Here is a 21,963-nt window from a genome sequence, read left to right on the forward strand (position 1 = left end):
AAGCTTGAAACTTGCAGGAAAAACCTGGAAGATAAAGTGTGGTCAGTTTCAGCACTTTCCAAAGGAACAGCTACCCAGCCCCCAGCCCCAGCCACGAGGCAGGCAGATGTGGATGCCTGGAGCAGCCTGCACACAGCTTGCAGGATCCAGAGTAGGGCAAAAAGGACCCTGTTCTATAAATATCAGGGATCCTTGCTGTGATTGCTGATTGGTGCTTCTGATCACAGATGTGCTGCCAAGGATGTGGGAAGCCATTGCTGCTGTACCTCTCTCTCTATTGTTGCAAGCCTCTCTCAAAGCAGTTGAAGTGACTCCAGGGGGTTTAGACAGCCAGCACCCTTCTCTTCCCCTGTTCTTTTTTCCTATTTCCTCCTTTTGGAAGCCAGATATTAAAGACTAGGACATTCATAAACAACTGCATATTTAGGGAAAAACAGAAGGTGACCAGGTAAACTCAGAGAAAAGTTTAGAAAAGACCTGAGAAGACCTTAAGGTTATACCTCAGGCTGACCTCTGGCACAGTGATGGCCTGCAACAATCAAAAGAATGAATGAATGAATGAATGAATGAATAAATAAATAAATAAATAAATAAAATAAATGCAAGCAAATCCCAAGATATGGGCAAAACTGGCTTCCAGAGTTATCACATTATTAGATTCACATGTTCAGTTTTCAATTAAAAAAAATCAAAGATCATATAAAGAAACAGGAAGTTATGACCCAGTCAAAAGAAAAAAATAAATCAAGAGAAATTGTCTCTGAAAAAGACTATATGGTAGATATATTAGACAAAGACTTAAAACACCTGTCTTAAAGATGCCCAAAGAACTGAAGGAAGATGTAGCAAAAGTCAAAGAAAACAATGTATGAACAAAATGGGAATACCAATAAAGAGAGAGAAAACCTAAAAAGAAACCAAAAACAAATTTTGGAGCTGAAAAGTACAATAACTCAAAGGACAACTTCACCAGAGAGATTCAAAGGCAGATTTGAACAGGTACAAGGAAGAATTAACAAATTTGAAGACAGGAATAACAGAAATGATCAAGTCTGAGAAACAGAAAGAAAAAAGACTGAAGAAAGGTAAACAGAGCCTAAGGGGCATATGAGACATCATCAAGAGACCAACGTTGTGTGAGTCTTAAGAAGTAAGAGAGAAAGGAGCCAAGAGAATATTTGATGAAATAATAGCTGAAAATTTCCCATACTTGATGAAAGACATGAATACAAACCTCCAAGAAACTCAATTAACTTCAAGTAAGATAAACTCAGTGACCTTCACAATAGAATCAAAACTTTCAAAAGCCGGAGTTAAAGAGAGAATCTTGAAAGCAGTGAGAGAGAACCAAATCATCATATACAAGGGATTCTCCAATAAGATTATCAGTATATTTCCCATCAAAAACTCTGGAGGCCAGAAGGCAGTGGGCCAATATATTCAGAATGCTAAAAGAATATAACTGCCTACCGAGAATCCCATATCCAGAAAAACTGTCCTTCAAAAGTCAGAGAGAAATGAAGACATTCTCAGATAAGCAAAAGCTGAGGGAGTTAGTTCACTACTACTGGACCTGACCTACCATATATGCTCAAAGAGTCCTACAGGGCAAAACAGAAGGACACTTGACCATAGTTTGAAGCATGGAGAAATAAAGATCTCAATACAGGTAAATTACCTCAAAAAAGGTACTAAACAATGGTTTCTAACTATACTTTTTGTTTTTTACATGACTTAAGAGACTAATATATTTCAAGAAAAAAATTAGTGTAAAAGGTAATATTAGTGTAACTTTGGTTTGTAACTCCAAATCTTGTTCTCTACATAATTTAAGAGACTAATGCATTTTGAGAATTATTAGCTTATGTTTTGGGGCACACAAGGTATAAAGATGTAATTTTGTGACATCAACAACAGTGCCAGAGCAGTTTTTATATGTCATTGAAGCTAAGTTGGTGTGAATTCAAATTAGAGTGTTGTAACTTTAGGATGTTAAATGTAATCCCCATGGTAACCACAAATAAAATAGCTATAGAATATACGCAAAATAAATTAAGAAATGTAAACATTTCATGACATCAAATTGACTAAACATAAAAAAAATACAGAAATGCAGAAAGTGAGGGGCAAAAAAGCTATAAGGCATGTAGAAAGCAAAGAGCAAAATGACAGAAGTAAGTCCCTCCTTATGAGTAATTCAAATGTAAATGGATTTAAACCCTTTAATGGAGAAACAGAGTGGTAAAACAACAACAAAAACATTTGATCTGATTATATGCTATCTACAAGAGACAAACTTAAGATCCTGAGACACAAATAGATTAAAAGTGAAAAGTTGGGGGCACCTGGGTGGCTCAGTTGGTTAAGCATCTGCCTTTGGCTTGGGTCATGATCCTAGGGTCCTCCATACGGGGCTCCCTGCTCAGTGGAGAGCCTGCTTCTCCTTCTTCCTCTGCTGCTCCCCCTGCTTGTTCTCTCTGTGTCTCACTTGCTGATTAATAAATAAAATATTTTTTAAAAAGTGAAAAGATGCAAAAAGATATTCCATGCAAATAGTAAATAGTAACCGAAAGAGAGCAGGGATGGCTACGCTCACTAGTATCAGACAAAATACACTTTAAATCAAAAAAGGCTAGAGACCAAAAAAAGGATATTACATATTAATAAAAAGTTCAATATAGCAAGATAAAACAGTTATAGACCTTTATTGTACCTAATAACCAAAATATACATTGGTTACATTTTGACCACCAAAATATACTTTGTTCTCAATCCATATGGGACATTTTCCATGATGGACAATGGATAGGCCACAAAATAAGTCTCAATAGATTTAAAAAGACAGCTATCATACAAAGTATCTAATCTGATCACAGCAAGATCAAGTTAGAAATCAATAACAGAAAGAAAACTAGAGAATTCACGAAATTGTGGAAATTAGGCAACACATTTTTAAATAACCAAAAGATCAAAGAAGAGATCATAAGAGAAGTTAAAAAATATTTCGAGATGAATGAAAATGAAAACACACATACCAAAACTTACAGAACACAGTAAAAGTGGAGCTAAGAAGGAACTTTATAGCTACCCATGCTTACATGAAAAAAGAAAGATCTAAAGTCAACAACCTAACTTTATACCTCAGGGAACTAGAAAAAGAACAAACTAAACCCAAAGTTAGCAAAAGGAAGGAAATAATAAAGATTAGAGCAGAGATAAATGAAGTAGAGAATAGAAAAACAGGAAAATCAATGAAACCAAAAGTCAATTCTTCAAAAAAGATCAACCAAATGACCAACTTTTAGCTAGATGAACTGAGAAAAAAGAGAGATGACTTAAATGACTAAAATCAGAAATGAACATGGGGACATTACTACCAATTCTATAGAAATGAAAAGGATTATGAGAGACTACTATGGTAATTGTATACAAATAATTCAGACAACCTAGGTGTTATGGACAAATCCCTAGCAACACAAAACCTACCTAGAAGGTAGAAAAACTTAAAGAGGAGGGAACATTTCCTAATCCAGTCTGTGAGGTCAGCATCACCCTGATCCCAAGGCCAGATACGGAAACAGTAAGAACAGAAAATTATAGACCAATATCCTTTACGAATATTGATGCAAAAATCCTTAACAAAATACTAGCAACCTGAATTCAGCAGCATATTAAAAGGATTCATATACCATCACCAAGTGGGATTTACTCCTGGAATGCAAGGATGATTCAACCTATGAAAATTGATCAGTATAACATACCCATTAACAGAATGAAAGAGGAAAAACACATGTGCATCTCAACTGATGTAGAAAAAGCATTTGACAAAATTCAACACTTTTTCATGATTAAAAAAAGAAAGCACTCAAAATACTAGGAATAGAAGGAAACTTCATCAACATAATAAAAACCATACAAAAAACCCCACAGTCAACATTATATTCAATGGTGAGAGACTGAAAACTTTTCCTCTAAGATCAGGATCAAGAAGGATGCCTGCTTTCACCATGTCCACTCAACATAGTTCTGAAAGTTCTACCATAGCAGTTAGGCAAGAAAAAGAGATAAAAGGCACACAGATCAGAAAGGAAGAAATAAAATTACCTTTGTTTGCAGATGGTATTATCTTATATGTGAGAGACTTTAAAATTCCACAAAAAAAAAAAAAGAGAGAATACATGAATTCAGCAAAATAGCAAGATACAAAGTCAACATACAGAAATCACTTGCAATTCTATTCACTAACAGTGAACAATAAAATGCTTAGGAATACATTTAAGCAAGTTGGTAAAAGACCTGTACAATGAAAATTACCATGCATTGCTGAAAGAAATGAAAGAAGACACAAATCAATGGGGAAAAATCCCATGGTCATGGATTGAAAGATTTAATATTGTTAATGTGTCAGTACTACCCAAAGTTATTTACAGAATGAATGCAATTCCTATCAAAATCCCAATGACATCTTTTGTAGAAATAGAAAAACCCATCCTAAAATTTATATGGAATTTCAAGGTACCCAAATTGCCAAAACAATCTTGAAAAAACAAAACTGGAGGACTCTATACCCTGATTTCAAAACTTACTACAAAGCTGTAGTAATCACAACAGTATAGTATGTGCATTAAGACAGACACACAAATGAATGAAATAGTCTAGAAATAAACCACCACCTATAGGGCAAAATGATTTTTGACAAGGGGGCCAAGACCATTCAAAGAGGAAAGGACAGTCTTTTAACAAATGGTGCTGGGGAAACTGGACATGCAAAATAATGACATTGGAAGTTTGGTATAATACCATATATCAAAATTAACACAAAATGGACAAAAGACCTAAGTATAAGACCTAAAACAAAAATTTTAGAACAAAACATAGGACTAAAGCTTCATGACATTGGATTTGCAATGATGTCCTGGAAATGACACTAAAGGCACAGGAAACAAAAGAAGAAAATAGACAAATTGGACTTCGTGAAAATTTTAAAATTTTGTGCATCATCATAAGACCCTGTCCAGAGAGTAAAGATCAAGCCACAGAATGGGAGAAAATATCTGCAAATCGTATATCTGATAAAGGATTAACATCCAGAATATATAGAGAACTCCTAAAACTCAACAGCAAAAAAAAAAAAAAAAAGCCCAATTCAAAAATGGGCAAGAAACGTGAATAGGTATTTCCCCAAGGAAGATATAAAAATGGCAGTTAAATCCATAAAAATATTCTAATCACTAGGGTGATGCAAATAAAAACTTCAATGAGGTACATCTCATACCCATTTATTTTTTTAAGATTTTAATTATTTATTCATGAGAGACACACACAGAGAGAGAGGCAGAGACACAGGCAGAGGGAGAAGCAGGCTCCATGCAGGAAGTCTGACATGGGACTCGATCCTGGGTCTCCAGGATCATGCCCTGGGCCGAAGGCGGCACTAAACCGCTGAACCACCTGGGCTGCCCATCTCATACCCATTTAGATGAATACTTTCAACAACAACAAAAACAAGAGGATGTAGAGAAAAGGAGGACTCGTGCACTGTTGGTGGGGATGCAAAATGGTGCAGCCACTGTGGAAGACAGTATGGCAGTTCTTCAAAAAGTTAAAAACAGAATTACCATATGATCTAGCAAGTCCACCTCCAGGAATACACCAGAAAGATTTGAAAGTAGGGTTTCAGGGAGGTATTTGTACATCCATGTTCATAGCAGATTTATTCATAAGAGCTAGAACATGTTATCAATCCAAGTGTCCATCAACAAATGAATGATGGATAATCAAAATGTGGCATATACGTAACAGTGGAATATTATTCAGCCTTTAAAAGAAACTGTGTAATATTGTAGCATATGTGGATTGCACTAAGGACAATATGCTAAGGGAAAACAGGTATAAAAAGACAAATACAGTTTTGTGCAAGCTGTCTTTGCAATCCCCCCCAAAATGGACTGGTCTTAGAAGTAACTATGTACGGTGTTTGGGGTGAGGTATGGGTTCTTAGAGTCTCCTTCCCTTCCAAAGTTTCAGAATAATGCATGGTAGGGGCCATCAGTCCTACAGAGGCTGATAGCTTGACTCTGTGATCTCACAAGTTCCTCCAGGCCTAAGACAATTATGCTGTCAGCATTAAAAAGCAAACCTGGCATAAGGAAGGAAAGGAGTAGGTAAGGAAAAAAACAGTTAAATACACTCCTACCAGTGACATCCAGTCTTTGCCTAGCCTTTCCCTCTGGGGACTTCTTGTCTTTCGTGTCCTCTGGCGTCACAGTTTTGTGTGTGAAAGGAGACTGTCCAGTTACCAGTGATGTAATATTACTCGAGAGGTCCAAAGGTGATCATCCATCAGGGCTTCCTTGGAAGGAAGGAACATTTTATCATAGAGCAGAGTCTAGTATTTTTATGGGACTATGCATTCTGGTCTACTGTTAAATATTTCTAGAGTAGAGTGTTTTATGATCATTCCTCCCTGTTCCACCCCACCCTCCATTTCTAAGTATTTTCCCATCTATGTTAACATACAGCAGAGCACCGCAAATGCAGAGTTAAGATTTTGGTAGCGTGGAGCTAAACCCACAGAACTACCAAGCTAAACACACATACACATTCACATGCAGACACGCATATGCATGGTGGATGGGTACATTTTTTAGATAGAGATTGGGGAATTGGGTCGGGTTAGAAACTATTAGAATAGAAATTCAGAAGAGCACATTATGAGGAACCCTGTATAAGAAATCTTCACTGACGATATCAATAGCAGGGAAAGGTATGAACAAGCAGTTATTAACATCTTCAAGAGAAACTGAAAATCCACACAAGAAAGCAACTTGATGTGATGCTGAGAGACTCTGCATCTGTAAATGCCATATAGCATGGTTCCATATGGCATGGTGCAAGCTTCCAGTGGCATTACCGTCACCTGGAACTTGTTAGAAATGCAGATTCTCAGGCCCTGCCCCGGACCTATTGACTCAGGAGCTCTGGGAGGAGAGCCCATCACTCTGTTTTGTTGTTGTTGTTTTTAAGATTTTAATCATCTATTTGAGAAAGAGAGAGAAAGTGAGTGAGAGTGAGCACACAAGTGGGGGTGGAGAACCAGAGGGAAAGAGAAGCAGACTCCCTGCTGAGCAGAGAGCCTGATGTGGGGCTCCATCCCAGGACCCTCGGATCATGACCTGGGCCAAAGGCAGAAACCCAACCATCTGAGCCACCCAGGCAACCCCCACCCAACACACACTCTGTGTTTTAACAAGCCCTCCAGGTGGTTCTACTGCACACTCACATTTAGGAATCACTGACAGGCCCCACGATGAAGATGAAGGTAGTAAGGAGCAGAGCTGATGTAGCAGAATGAGGACTCAAATATGACAATGATGAACCTGCACACCAAACCAAAGCTGCAGTCAAAATACTGAATGTAGAAAGAGTGCAAACACTACTTTTAGACCCTGGAAATGGAAGAAGGAACTCTAAAAGGTGTGAATAGAGGGCAAGAAAAGAGGGAAAGACCGCAATCTGAAAGCCACGAGCAGGGAAATAATTAAAGAACATTTCCTAACTAATTATAATCTTGGCCTGAGTTGTCAAAGGCTCTTAGAGCAGTCCTCAAAGAAAGGGACCCAAGCACCATTCAACGAGTGGTTTTTGTTTGGTTACTTACTTTGCTTATTTTTTAACTTATTTATTCTGATGCAACCTCAAATTTACAGTAAAACTGCAAAAACAGAAAAGAGACCTCTGAATACCCTTTACCCAGATTCACCAACTGTTTACATTTTGCCCCATTGCTTTATCACCCCCCATGTCTAACCATATAAATTTATTACACATGTGCATTTTCCTCTAAAGCATTTGAAACTAAGCTGGAGACATTATGCCCCTTTATGACTAAATACTCAGGATTATTTCCCAAGAATACGTTTTCTTACGTGCCTTCCTAAAACACAACACTCTCACATGATTATAGAACAATTATCAAAAATTTACCCTTGACACAATACTATTATCTAATATGCAGGCCATACTCAAATTTTGTCAGTTGTCCCAATAATGCCCTTGTTCACCATTTTCTCCCTAATTCTGGATCTAATACAGGAACACATGGTGCATTTTGTGTTGCCATGTCTCTTTTAGCCTCTTTCAGTCTGGAATATTTCCTCTGCCTTTCTTTCTTTTTCTTTCTTTCTTTCTTTCTTTCTTTCTTTCTTTCTTTCTTTCTTTCTTTCTTTCTTTTTTCTGTTCTTTCTTTCTCTCTCTCTCTTCCTTCTTTCCTTCTTTCCCTTTTTTCTTTCTTCTTTCTTTCTTTGAGAGAGAGGGCACACATGAGCTGGCATGCCCACAGTGGGGGAGGGGAAGGGCAGAAAGAGAGAGAGATTCCAAGCAGATTCCATACCCAGCGTGGAGCCCCATTTGGGGCTCAATCCCACAACCCTGAGATTATGACTCAAGACAAAACCAAGAATCAGACACTTGGGGCACCTAGGTGTCTCACCTCGGTGAGAGGTGAGCACCTCAGGTCATGACCTCAGCGTCCTGAGATCAAGCCCCGCATCAGGCTCTGTGTTCAGGAGGAGGCTGCTTGTCCCTCCCCCTCTGCTCCTCTCCCCACTTGCTCAATCTCTCTCTACCCCCCCCCATAAATAAATAAAATCTTAAAAAAAAAAAGAGTTGGACACAACCAACTGAGCCACGCAGGTGCTCCCCTTATCTTTCTTGACCTCAAATACAGGCTATTTTTCAGAATGTCCCTCATTTTAGGTTCATCTAGTGTTTCCTCATGATCAGATTCAGATTATGGATCTGGGGGAGATATACCACAGGTGTGATGTTATCTCCTTCTCAGTGAATTGTGTCAGGCAGCACAAGATTGGTGACTGTGTCACAGGTTAACTGGGCACCATCAGGAAAGGGGATTCAGGGAATGTGTGTCCAGCTTAGCTGAACTGACCCAGTGCAGTCTGCCACCTATATGAATATCCTGTCCCTGATCAAACTGCAATCGGCTCATCCTAGCATCCATTGTTTCTTCTCTTACTCCATTCTTCTTTTTTTTTTAATAATAAATTTATTTTTTATTGGTGTTCAATTTGCCAACATACAGAATAACACCCAATGCTCACCCCATCAGGTGCCCCCCTCAGTGCCCACCACCCAGTCACCCCCACCCCCCGCCCTCCTCCCTTTCCACCACCCCTAGTTCGTTTATTACTCCATTATTCTTTCTAAATTAGTTAGTTTTATACTGTAAGGAGGGCTCTCTCTTTTCCCCTGTTACTTATTTATTTATTTATTTACTTACTTACTTATATTAGTACAGACTTAGGGAGTTTTGTTTTATTTTGTTCCTTTAATACTCAAAAGGTCCTGGATGTGGCTAGTGAGAGCCAGTTCAGCATTTGAACAATATATTTTTGACATTGTTGCCATCTTTCCTTGAGTATTTCCTTACTTTCTGGTACAACAATATTCCAGGCTTATCTTTTGATCTTTTAAAAGATCAAAATGTGGGGTGCCTGGGTGGCTTAGTTGGTTAATCTTCTGACTTTTGATTTCAGATCAGGTCATGACCTCAGGGCCATGAGATTGAGCACCATGTTGGGCTCCATACTCGACATGAGGCCTGCTTAAATTCTCTCTCTCCATCTCTTTGTGCCCCTCCCCATGTGTGCTCTCTCTCTCTCTCTCTCAATAAATAAAATATTTTTAAGATAAGTAAAACAGCATGTTGATCTTTTATTGAGATCAAGTATAAGCCTTTTCTCCAAGTAGCGATTGTTTCTTCTAGTGGAGACCAAGATCTGGGCACCAAGTATACTCACTGTTAATATGTCAGTGCTTCTAGGCATCATAAAAGGACAGTGCTAAAGCATGCACACACAAACACACCTGCACATACACACTGCCATGTACAGACATATGTACACACACAGGTGAACACACACAATGGTTACATACGACATCTCCGACTCCAATTCTCTTCTAACATCATGGGTACATTCCAGTCATCCTTTCCCTTGTTCCATAGTTACAACTTCTTCCTCCAATGGTGAGAAACCTGGACTACATCTGTCTTTCTCATTGATGACAACTGGTTCCTATAGACTATCAAGGAGAAAAGAAGCATTGACAGTGATTCTAGATCTTGGCCCTCAGATTTAACAGCAGAGATGGGCTTCAGAAGAGAATCTATAGGGACCATAAGCCCGTCACTGTTTACTCAGTGTCTGTCCCAGCTTGCTTTTCCTTCTAAAACAGTGGTTCTCAACCGTGCATATAACTTGCTTCCTGTGACCTCTTCCCTACTTGATGTGTCACATTCACTGCTGCTAAAGTGAATATGACAAGGACAACAATGTTTGACAATAGGGGTGTTGAGCTGAGAGGGGCACTATCTGCTATGAATCTAAGGCAAGGGGAGTAAGTCAAGCTACCACAAAGAAGATTACATATTTATTGAACTCTGTAAGAACTCTGAGTTCTCATATACTCAATAAACTGTCCCACACACACAGCCACCAGCTCCAAAGGACAACTGGATGAGTCACATGTTAGCATGATGCCCTCCTACTGTAGCTGTGAGTCTTTATAACTCTTGCTGATATGGTCACCACTGCCTTGGCTTTTTAAAGTCATCTTGAGGGACAGGTCACAAATGTTTTATTTCAAAGTGTGTCAGAAATGCTGAAAGTTGAAAACCACCATTCTAAATGGAGGAGAATATATCAACACTTAGAAGATGTAGAATGGTTTTTGCGGACAAAAATCCCGAATCTTGGAAAAATACAGAAAACAACACAGACTGAAAAAAGTTGAGAGAGGGAAGATCAGTAGATCCAGAACATTATTTGAAATTAAAATGGAACTTGAGAGCTACCTGGTGAATAAAAATATCTTGGCAGGGATACGGGCAAACAGGATACATCCCAAAGACAAGATGGGGAGGAAGAGAGAGAGAGAGAGAGGAGATGGTAAAGGAAGTCAATCTAAGCAGATAGATTTCTTCTCTCTTCTATTAACTTTATTTATAGAAATAGTAAGGAAATAATAGAGGACTAGTAAGTTAAAGTGAAGATTATCTTATGACCTTATTCAAAAGGAAAGGGGAATGTTTGCATCCGCTCTAGCAGCCACGTGAAGGAAGAGAGAACATTGAGATCATCATGCTGATAGTCTGATATCGGTGATAAACAGCACAGATGTATATTATATTATACAAAAAGCTAAGATTAGATGTTGATGGGATTTTAAAAGAAAGTCAGTGGTTAGATTAAGAACGAAAGTCAAATCCATTTCCTTTCTTGAGACTAGGAAGACCAAAGTAAGGCCTGGGCTTTCCTGACCCATGGGGCTGTCATAGCCCAGGTGGGCTCAGGCATGAGACATGCTGGAACCCCAGCCAGGAGAGCCCACATGGGAGGCCTTTGTGAATTAGTGGGGGAGAATCTGACAGCTGACCCACCAACGGGCTGGTCTATCTGCAGGGTGCCAGGCACTTAGAGAAGGTTGTTCTGACCACATTCTGAATTTGGAGGTGGAATCCTCCGATTCTAATACCTATAGAGGCCCTCCTGGCCAGTGGGAAGTGGCATAAGGGATCCAGGCGATAAGTGTCCTGGTGATTCTGGCAGTTGTTCTTGGACATCCAAACCTAAGCTAGCAACTAGGTAGTGTAGCAATCCAGGGATTGCTCTCTGGAGGAAAAGATGAGCAAGATCTGGGCAGAGAGGTCAGGGCCCTAGTCCCAAAAGCTAGGGTTTCTAGGCAGAAACAAGCCAACCTACAGGAAGTAGGTAGGAAGGAAGGAGAAAGTGCCATTTGGGGGCCCATGGCTAGTCAAAGCTGAATCCAGATCCTGCCCAACCAAAAGAAGGCTCAGATTGCTGGAAAGCAGACACAGATACTATTTGGGTAAATCAAACAAGAGGGGCTTATTTGAAGGATGCAGAAGGAAATCAAGCCTTCTTAGAACATCCAGGTTAAGATCAGAGACATTACATTTTTTCCAGGATGGATGGGGATTCATGTTCCAGAAGCCAGAATCCTCACTATAATAGGCAGAGCTGCAGAAGACAGTTGCATCTTCCAGAATCTGTCCCCCTCGGACCTAGCACCAAAGTCTAATCTGGGTAGGTGACTGAGCTCACCTCATCCACTTGGGAATTGGGCTGTTTACCGTCCTTTCAGATTCAGCTAGCTAACTTGTCAGACTTTCAGACTAGAGCTGTCTGTTCCTGGTACATTCCAAAACCCAGACATGAGGACAGAGAACTTCCCTAGGTGTCATGCCCACAAGCCATCAGACTGGTTGTAGGGCTTATCCTGAGGATCTACTGAGCACCTATCTGTAGAAATGCCACAAAAATGAAATGAATGTACATGATTGAGCAGGTCCTAGGACCTTGGCTTTAGCCAGTAAGTTTCATACCGAAGAAAACCTTGGAGTTTAAATCTTGCTGAAATATTTCAACGTCTAATTAGAAGGAGTGGGGTCATTTTTGACACAATTGTACAGATTAGAGAAAACTCAAATCGTTCTAGCTCTGGCTCTTACCTTCTTTTCATAACATTCTTATGATAAATGGTATCACTCGGCATGCACTTTGTCACATCCGCAAGTCTGCTGGCAGTGACCGGGGTGGGGGTGGGGGATGTCTCCCAAAAGCGTGTCCAGAATCGTCCCAGATGACTCTGCAAATCTTCTTCCTTTCAATTTTTCCCCAAACCTCCTTAACTCACTCAGAGAAAGGCCAAAAATTCCTCATTCTAGAATCTCCTGCATTTCTCATATTCATTTAGCAGGTGACATATCACAGCAAAAGCAGCAAATACCCACACTTGGCATCATTTATCCCTCTCTTGCCCTAGGCTCAACCAAGATTTCTGAGTTCCTGCAGCGGGGTACTTTAAAATCTCCCCTCCCCTACCTACCTTTCTATTATGAGATATTTCATATACTTAAAACAGTGAATGAGTATAGGGCACAACTAATATTCTGCTAGGCCTGTCATCAGTGTGGCCAGTGGTTACCGCCCCCACTCCTACCCCACCCCTGTCCCAATTACTGCCAGCAGCTGTCCTGATTGGTCAGAATATCTGAGTGGCACTGCTTGTTAATTTTAATTTTCACCCTGGCATATATTAATAGATGAAAAGGAAAAGGGAATAATAAACATCCATGTACAGAGCAGCTAAAGACACAGGACATTGCAAAAACTTTCAAAAGCATTTTTAGCACGTAAAACATTTGTGGCACTAAAAATTCAAAAAGTATGAAAAGGCAAACAAACAAACAAACAAATAAAGTATAAAAAGGCATTCAGGAAAAAATCTCTGTCTCTCCCTGTGCGTTTCTCAGCTGCTTCGTCTCCAGGGTTAATAGTCCCTCAAATACTTTCAGAGGTTTTATGTCCAGACAAAAAGTTGTGTATAGGTACCATTTCTTCCTTTTGCACTGATGGTGGCACGTAATGCAGAGTTCTGTTCCTCTCCTTCCTAACCAACAGTGTGTCTTGGAGACCTTTCCACTTCAGTCCATCTGTTGTAAACAGCTGAGTAGTACTTCTTTTTGGGGTAGCTGTATTGTAATTTACTAAAATTAGTCTCCTGCTGACCACATACAAGGTCATTTGTAGATACTGGCTATTACGATCAATAACTTTGTACCTGCTCACTTCATAAGTATATTAGTATATCTGTGTAAGGTAAAGTCTTAGAAGTGAAATTGCTGGGGTAAAGGGCAGGTGCATAATAAGCATCATTCTCTGAACAACTATTTCTTGAACACTGTCTCTTGCCAGATGTTGTACTAGGCTCAGAGAATATGGTGCTGGGCAAGACAGATGTGGCTCCCACTCTGCTGCTCAAAGTGCAAATGATGAGACATACAGCTCTTACGTCATCTCGTTGTCTTCACTACAACCATGAATGTGGCTGGCTGTACAGGGAAAGAACACAGAACTATGGGACCTGGCTGATTGGATGGGGAGGGGCAATGGGGGCAGCTTTCCTGAGAAAGTCATGTTCAAGTTAGGAAGGATGGCAGGAGATGAGCTGGGGAGAACAGTGGCATGGGGGGACAGAAGGTCAGTGCAGCCAAGGTCACCGTTTTCTTTGCTCATCCATAAAAAGCAACTCCTCATCTGTTCGAGTTTGATCATGAGATTGTATCAATTCCGTACTATCTTTAGGCACCACTTTTAATCTGGTTTCCACCTCATCTCTTTCTGCCTTATCTCTTTCTACCTCATCTGCAGTGACTTCCTCCACTGAAGTCTTGAGCCCCTCAAAGTCATCCATGAGGGATGGAATAAACTTCTCCAAAACTCTGTGAATGTGTATATATACTCTTCAGTAGCTAGGGAGGTGGGGTGGGAGGCGGGTCCAGCAGACCCTTGAAGACCTCCTGAGGATTTTAGCTTTTATTCTAAGAGCAGCAGGCAACCAGGAAAGAGTGAAGTCATCCAACATGCATTTCTGAAGATGACTGGCTATATTACAGAAATGGACTTAAGGCTTTCAGGGAGAACAGGCAGGGAGACCAATCCAAAGGCTATTGCTGCTTTCAGGCAAGAGAGTGCAGAGGCCCAGCTAGATGGGGCCAAAGAGATACAGTGAGACACTCACAGAGAGGCAGAGACACAGGCAGAGGGAGAAGCAGGCTCCATGCACCGGGAGGGATCCCTGGGTGGCCCAGGGATCACCCAAGTGAAGGGGAGGGAATGGGGCTTCCATGGGTGACTCCCCCAAGCCCTAGCCATGCTGGAAGGCAAGCACTAAAGACAAGGCTCCCTGGAAGACTTCTAAATGATAAGAGCCCTTACTGAATGTTCTACATGTTTAGAATGTAGGGTGTATCCTAAAGGGCCCCTAGGAAAGCCAGACGCTGGCTAGAGAGGTGCTGAGTGCTGCCCAAGTTGCCCTGGAGAACACCTCTGAACAACCTGAAATGTGTTCACTTCTCCTCTCTTATCTACACCCTTGCAGGCATCACATGCCCTCCTCCCACATCTGTCGAACACGCAGATATCCAGGTCAAGAGTTACAGCGTGAGCTCCAAGGAACGGTACACTTGTAACTCTGGCTTCAAGCGGAAAGCCGGGACATCCAGCCTGACTGAGTGTGTGCTCAACAAGACCACCAACACTGCCCACTGGACAATCCCCAGTCTCAAGTGCATCAGTAAGTAGTCATCCTTGCAAGTCTCTCCATGCCCCATACCAAAGCTGTTCAGAGAGTGGAACTGTAGTGTGGGAAGCTGAGTGAGCCCATCTCTGGGGGACAAGGCATTTGTGTTGACGTCTGAGGCTAAATAAACCAATGGGCCTCTAAACAACACTCCTGAGAGTTGGAAATACATAGGCTTTAGGGTCACATAATACAGGGTTCTTTGAGTGAGGGCTCAGGACTACCATCTTGGAAGTCTTTGTTCCTCATCTAGAAAATGAACCCAACATCAACATTGTGGGTCAAAAGTGTTAAGTGAAACCTGGTCAATATTGACTCCAGCCATACCTCATCTTGTTGCGTTTTGCTTTAGTGCACTTTACTGTGCACTGTAAAAAACTGTGTTTTTTACAAATTGAAGGTTTGTGACAATCCTGCCTCAAAAAGGTCTATTGACACCATTTTTCCAGCAATATTTGCTCACTTTGTATCTCTGTGTCACATTTTAGTAATTCTCTTTTTTTAAATTTTTATTTATTTATGATAGTCACAGAGAGAGAGAGAGAGAGAGAGAGGCAGAGACACAGGCAGAGGGAGAAGCAGGCTCCATGTACCGGGAGCCGACATGGGATTCGATCCCGGGTCTCCAGGATTGCGCCCTGGGCCAAAGGCAGGCGCCAAACCGCTGCGCCACCCAGGGATCCCACATTTTAGTAATTCTCATAGAATTTCAAACTTTCTCATATCTGTTATGGTAACCTGCGATCAGTGATCTTTGATGTTACTATTGTCATTCTTTTGGAGCACCGCAAACCACACCCACATAAATAAGATGGTTAACTTAATCAATTGATGTTGTATATGTATCCTGACTCCTCCATGGACTGGCCATTCCCACCTCTCTCTCTCTCCTCAGACTTCCCTATCATTTGAGACAGAACAATACTGGAATTAGGCTAATTAATTGCCCTATGATGGCTTCTAAATGTTCATGTGAAAGGAAGAAACATGTCTTTCTTTTTAAATCAAAACTAGGAATGATTAGGTTAGTGAAAAAAAGCACATCAAGTCAAGATAGACCAAAAAAAATAGGCTCTTGTGTGCCAAGTTGTGAATGTAAAAGAAACATCCTTGAAGGAAACTAAAGGAGCTACTCCAGAGAACACACAAGTGGTAAGTAAGCAAAAGAGACTTATTGCTGATAAGGAGAAAGTTTTAAGGGTCTGAATAGAAGAGCAAACCAGCCATAACATTCCCATAAGCCAAAGACTCACCCCTGAGCCAAAGCCTCACCCTGATTCTCTTCAATTCCCTGAAGGCTGAGAGAGGTGAGGATGCTGCAGAAGAAATGCTTGAAGCCAGCAGAGGTTGCTTCCTGAGCTTCAAGGAAAGACGCCGTCTCCATAATAGGAGAGTGCAAAGGGAAGCAGCCAGGCGTCCAGAAGATCTAGCTAAGGTGGTTAATGAACGTGGCCACACTAAACAACAGGTTCTCAACATAGACAAACAGCCTTAAAGGGGAAGAGGAGGCCATCTAGGACTTTCATAGCCAGAGAGGGGAAGTCAGTGCGTAGCTTCAAAGCTTCAAAGCTTTGAAGACAGGCTGACTTTTAGGAGCTAAGGCAGCTGGAACTTTAGGTTGAAGCCAATGCTCACTGACCATTCCAAAACTCCCAGGAACCTTAAGATTTATGCTAAATCTACTGTGCCTGTGCTCTATAAATGGAACAACAAAGCCTGGATGACAGCACATCTGCTTACAGCATGGTTGGCTGAATATTTTAAGCCCACTGTTGAGACCTACTGCTCAGGAAATGTCCTTTCAAAATATGATTGCTCATTGACAAAGCACCTGGTCAGCCAAGAACTCTGGTCAAGATGAACAGTGAAATTAATATTATTTTCATGCCTGCTAAAAAATATATCCATTCTGCGGTCCCCGGATCAAGGAGTCATTTCAACTTTCAAGCCTTATTATTTAAGAAATACATTCCATATGGCTATAGCTGCCATAGATAGTGATTCCTCTGATGGATCTGAGCAAAGTAAATTAAAACCCTTCTGGAGAGGATTCATCATCCTAGATGCCATTAAGAACATTCATGATTGGGGAACCCAGGTAGTTCAGTCGGTTAAGGGGCTGCCTTCGGATCAGGTCAGGATCCTAGGGTCCTGGGATGGAGCCCTGAGTTGGGCTCCCCACTCAGCAGGAACCCTGCTTCTCCCTCTCTTCCCAGCTCATGCTCTCTCTGTCGGTATCTCTGTCTCTCTCTCAAATAAATAAATACAATCTTTAAAAAAAGAAAAAAGAACATTCATAATATGGGAAGAGGCCCAAATATACACATTCACAGAGTTTTGGAGAAGTTTATTCCATCCCTCATGGATGACTTTGAGGGGCTCAAGACTTCAGTGGAGGAAGTCACTGCAGATGAGGTGGAAAGAGATAAGGCAGAAAGAGATGAGGTGGAAACCAGATTAAAAGTAGTGCCTAAAGATAGTACGGAATTGATACAATCTCATGATCAAACTCGAACAGATGAGGAGTTGCTTTTTATGGGTGAGCAAAGAAAACGGTTTCTTGAGATGGAATCTACTTCTGGTGAAGACAAGAAAGGATATAGGATATTACATAAACTCAGTCGATAAAGCGGTGGCAGGGTTTGAGAGGACTGACCCCAATTCTGTAAGAAGTTGTTCCGTGGGTAGAATGCTGCTATCAAACAGCACCACCTGCTACAGAGAAGTCGTTCATGAAAGGAAGAGTCCGTCGCCATGGCAAACTTCACCAGTGTCTTATTTTATGGGACTGCTACAGCCACCCCACCTTCAACAGCCACCACCCTGATCAGTCAGCAGCCATCAACATGGAGGCAAGACCCCCACCCCCACCACCAGCAAAGATTATGTCCTACCGATTAGCAATTTTTAGCAGTATTTTTTTTAATTTTTATTTATTTATGATAGTCACAGAGAGAGACAGAGAGAGAGAGAGAGGCAGAGACACAGGCAGAGGGAGAAGCAGGCTCCATGCACCGGGAGCCCAACGTGGAATTCGATCCGGGGTCTCCAGGATCGCGCCCTGGGCCAAAGGCAGGCGCCAAACCGCTGCGCCACCCAGGGATCCCAGTATTTTTATATTAAGGTATGCATACTGATTTTTTTTAGACATAATGCTATTGCCCATTTAATGGACTACAGTACAGTGCAAATGGAACTTTTCTATGCACTGAGAAACAAACAAAAATATTCACTTGACTTGCTTTATTGCCACATTTACTTTATTGTAGGGGTCTGCAACTGAACTCCTAGTATCTCTGAGGTATGCCTGTACTATTAATATCAATGCTTTACGCTTTGTAGCAAGATTTCAACTACAAAGATTTCAACTACAAAGGGTGTGTGCTCACAGCAGCCTTGCTGCCCAGAAAGCTTCCCCAATCTCTCCCTGGAAGACAGCCTGTAGGGAAATTATTACTGTTCTCTGTTGCTACCCACCCAGGAGAATGGGGGCTACCCAAGGAGCAGAGACTCCCTTAGCCTGGTCCCTCATGTCCGGTGTCCAGCCAGCACTCCTGAGCCCACATGAGGGATGGTTGTCAGAATCTATTTTTTTTTTTCTCTTTAACCATCCACAACTGGATAACTATGTCAGAAGCCAGCAATCTTGGAGTGGAAGTCCAAAGTGCTATTTCCAGGAATACTAAGCCCCTTACTCTAGAAAAATAACTGTTAACTCATGGTTTACTGCATATTTGGTACATGTCCAACTGTGAGCTAGATACTTTCTTGTATACGTGAAAATTCTCAATTCCTCTCCGGGGGAGTGGACAAAAGGGGGTGGTTCTAGAGCAAACCCACTCTGCTCTAAGATTCCTTGAAGAGCCAGAATTACTCATTGGATCTGTGCACCTGTCCCCTCCCCGCTGCATGACGTCATGCAGACGTCAGAGGTAGGGCAAAGAGGAAGCTTTCTATTTGTTGCAAAGGAATCGCTCAGCTGGGCAACATAGTGGCACATGGTATCAAATGCCATTGAAGTGATGAACTACCTGGGTGAAGACAGGTATGAGCAATAACACTGTGGCAAAGACACAGAGGGTTCATCCAGGGGCAAACATAAGGGCTTTCCAGCACAGGCAAAGTGACTATTTCTTCAAAGTGCCAATTCCTTTGGGTGAATGGATCCAAGATGGAGGTGAGTTGCAGGCTCTGAACTGGTTAGTGGGGAGGTGGGGGGGGGGGGAGAAAAACGGGGAATAGACCTGGAATCGTAGACTTTTAGAACCTAAAGACTGGAGGATTTTTAGGTTTCATGTAGCCCAGGGATTCCTCACCTTCTACACCTAACAACTCCCTCCATTACTTTTCCTAACCTCCTGTGCTTAGGAATGTGCTTTATTTTTCTTTCTTACAAAACAACTGAATCTACTGAGTAGTCATTTACTTTCCCATGTAAAAGACGGTATTATAAAACTGAGTTGATCTCACTGGTATCATTCTAACCAAAAATAAAAAGACATTTGATACATGTCCAGTCTTTCTGAAAGGCAAGAAAAATAGTTTGCAGTCTGTTTGTATTTGCATGGGAATTGAAGATTGGGAAACATTGTTGGTTGTTTCTTTCTGGTGCTTCTGACTTGGCCCAGGAAGCCAGATCTCTCCATTTTAAATTTATATATTTATTTTTTATTTATATGTAGTCGTGAAGCACTCCAGCTTCCACCCTCAGGCTCATAAATGCCATGTGGTTATCCTCTCTCTAGGAGACCCCTCCCTGACTCACCTAAGACCATCCTCCACAGACGTGCCGGCAGGGGTGACCCCAGAGCCAGAGAGCACCTCCCTTTCTGGAAAAGGTAGGGATGCTGGAAACTTTTTAAGGACTTCCATTCCCTGCTATGACTCTGGTCTCTATGTATCCCTCAGAATTCAGAAATTCTCGGACCAATTTAAACGACCAAACACACTTCTTATTAAAGTTAAAATTAAATTTTAGATTAGCTTAATTTTCTCTTTTAAGTCAAAGTTGCTTGATATCTAGGTTTCATTGGCACATAACTAATAATGATTCAAAATCTACTTTTTAAAAAGATTTATTTAAAAAAAGATTTTATTTATTGCTTTATTGCTTTATTTGAGAAAGATACAGCAAGCATGAATGGTGGGGAGGCAGAGGGAGAGAGGGAGAAGCAGACTCTGTGCTAAGCAGGGAGCCCAATACGGGGCTCGATCTCAGGACTCTGGGATCATGACCTGAGCCGAAGGCAGATGCGTAACTGGGTGAGCCACTCAGGTGCCCCCAAAATCTAATCTTAATATGCCAGATCAGACTTAGTTATAGACGCACTTCCAAATCAAAATTGGAGAGGATCCACCGTTTTGCATGCCTTGCACATTAGCCCGCCAAAACCTCATGGGTGCCAGTAGAAAACATTACATTCCTACTTCAGAGGCCAAGGATTTTCTTACTTACATGGCCCAGCAGGCAGCAGGAGCATTGGCATATTTGTGTCAATTCCTTCATCTCCATGTCCCATAGGGGCAATGAATGGGGGTTGGCCTCCAAGATGCCTGTACGTGCAGAAGGCTGCTTCCTAACAGAAGAAGCCTGAGTTCAAGAAACTGGAGTCTTGTTCTTTTTAAGATTAATTGATTTTAGAGAGACAGAGAGAGAGAGTATGAGTTTGAATTTGGGTGGGGTAGAGGGAGAGAGAGAGTCTCAAGCAGACTCCATGCTGAGCGCAGAGCCTGATGATGGGCTCAATCCCAGAACCCTGAGCTCATGACCTGAGCTGAAATCAAGAGTCACTGAGGCACACCAAGAAACAGGAGTCTCTTACAACTGGCTGACCATGTCTGCCTTTTTGCTCCAGAGGGAGGCACTGTCTCCACCTTCCAAAGCTATATGAACATCTTTGAAAAGACATTCCCAAGAGAGGGACTTGTCAGTGCCTCTGCTGACATGGGGTGCAGACACATGAGGGACCTGTGCAGAATTGTTCCCCAACGATCCCAACGATGATCGCTCTGGTACAGAAGCATTGCACAATTCCAAGGTCTTAGCTGATCTTCTATCCCAATTTCCTTAGCACTGTCCTGATGTTAAGTAAATTGAAAGTAAATTGAAATTGTTAAGGAAATTTGAAATCTTAGATGCTAATATCTTGGGACAATGTGCCCTACATCCTAGGAGAGCCTTACTTTACACTTAAAGCCTGATTTTTTGTGTCCCTTTATCCAATGTGGCTTTCCCCTGCCCCTGACTGCTCCTTCCTGCCCAGGCATAGTCATCCTGCCGTCATTGGCCGCACTGCTGAAGCACACCTTTCCTGGAGCACAGCTTCCTAACTGTGGCTGTGTACTGGGATTGCCCTGGAACTCTAGCCATTGGGGGGAGCAGTCTGGGAATTAGGGCTGGGAATTAGGATGGTGATTCTTAGGAAGCCAAAGCTGAGAACCAATGCTGAAGGGGGGATGCAGAGGCCAGAATGAGGTTTCATCCTAGTTAGTGAGGTAGTTAGTTGACTACAAACAGGAAGATATGGCTGAGTGCTGGCTGCATTTCAGTTTGGGGGAATTCCCAAACCCCTTTGACCCAAGGTGCATCTGGTTCACCAACGGATCAGAATAATCAAACGGTCCCTCCCAGCCTTGCGTTTGTGCATCAAACACTTGGTGAGATGAAACTGTGCGGCCAAAATCTCAGACGTGGGAGTGTAATCTCTGATGCGGGGTGACATGGCCATGTGCACTTGGGTAGGGATGTTCTGGGGAGCTCTATCTGTGCGATCCCCGGAG

At 41.7% G+C, this 21,963-nt stretch overlaps 1 protein-coding gene across 6 annotated transcripts in view; it reads left to right on the forward strand.

The window, feature by feature from the left end:
- Positions 1-21,963, forward strand: part of IL15RA (interleukin 15 receptor subunit alpha) — a 63,730-nt gene that overhangs the window by 16,634 nt on the left and 25,133 nt on the right. For 5 of the 6 annotated variants that reach the window (XR_005989368.1, XM_041765754.1, XM_041765753.1 and 2 more), the window contains exons 2-3: positions 14,983-15,177; positions 19,929-20,021. Coding sequence is in view for 5 of the 6 variants with exons in the window: in XM_041765754.1 (XP_041621688.1) it covers positions 14,983-15,177; positions 19,929-20,021 (288 nt within the window). In the remaining variant the exon portion in view is untranslated. The remainder of the gene's footprint in view (positions 1-14,982; positions 15,178-19,928; positions 20,022-21,963) is intronic. The other variant, XM_041765755.1, reaches the window with a different exon arrangement.

The sequence above is a fragment of the Vulpes lagopus genome, chromosome 8 (genome assembly GCF_018345385.1).
Source record: "Vulpes lagopus strain Blue_001 chromosome 8, ASM1834538v1, whole genome shotgun sequence".
In the NCBI taxonomy this organism is placed as follows: Eukaryota; Metazoa; Chordata; class Mammalia; order Carnivora; family Canidae; genus Vulpes; species Vulpes lagopus.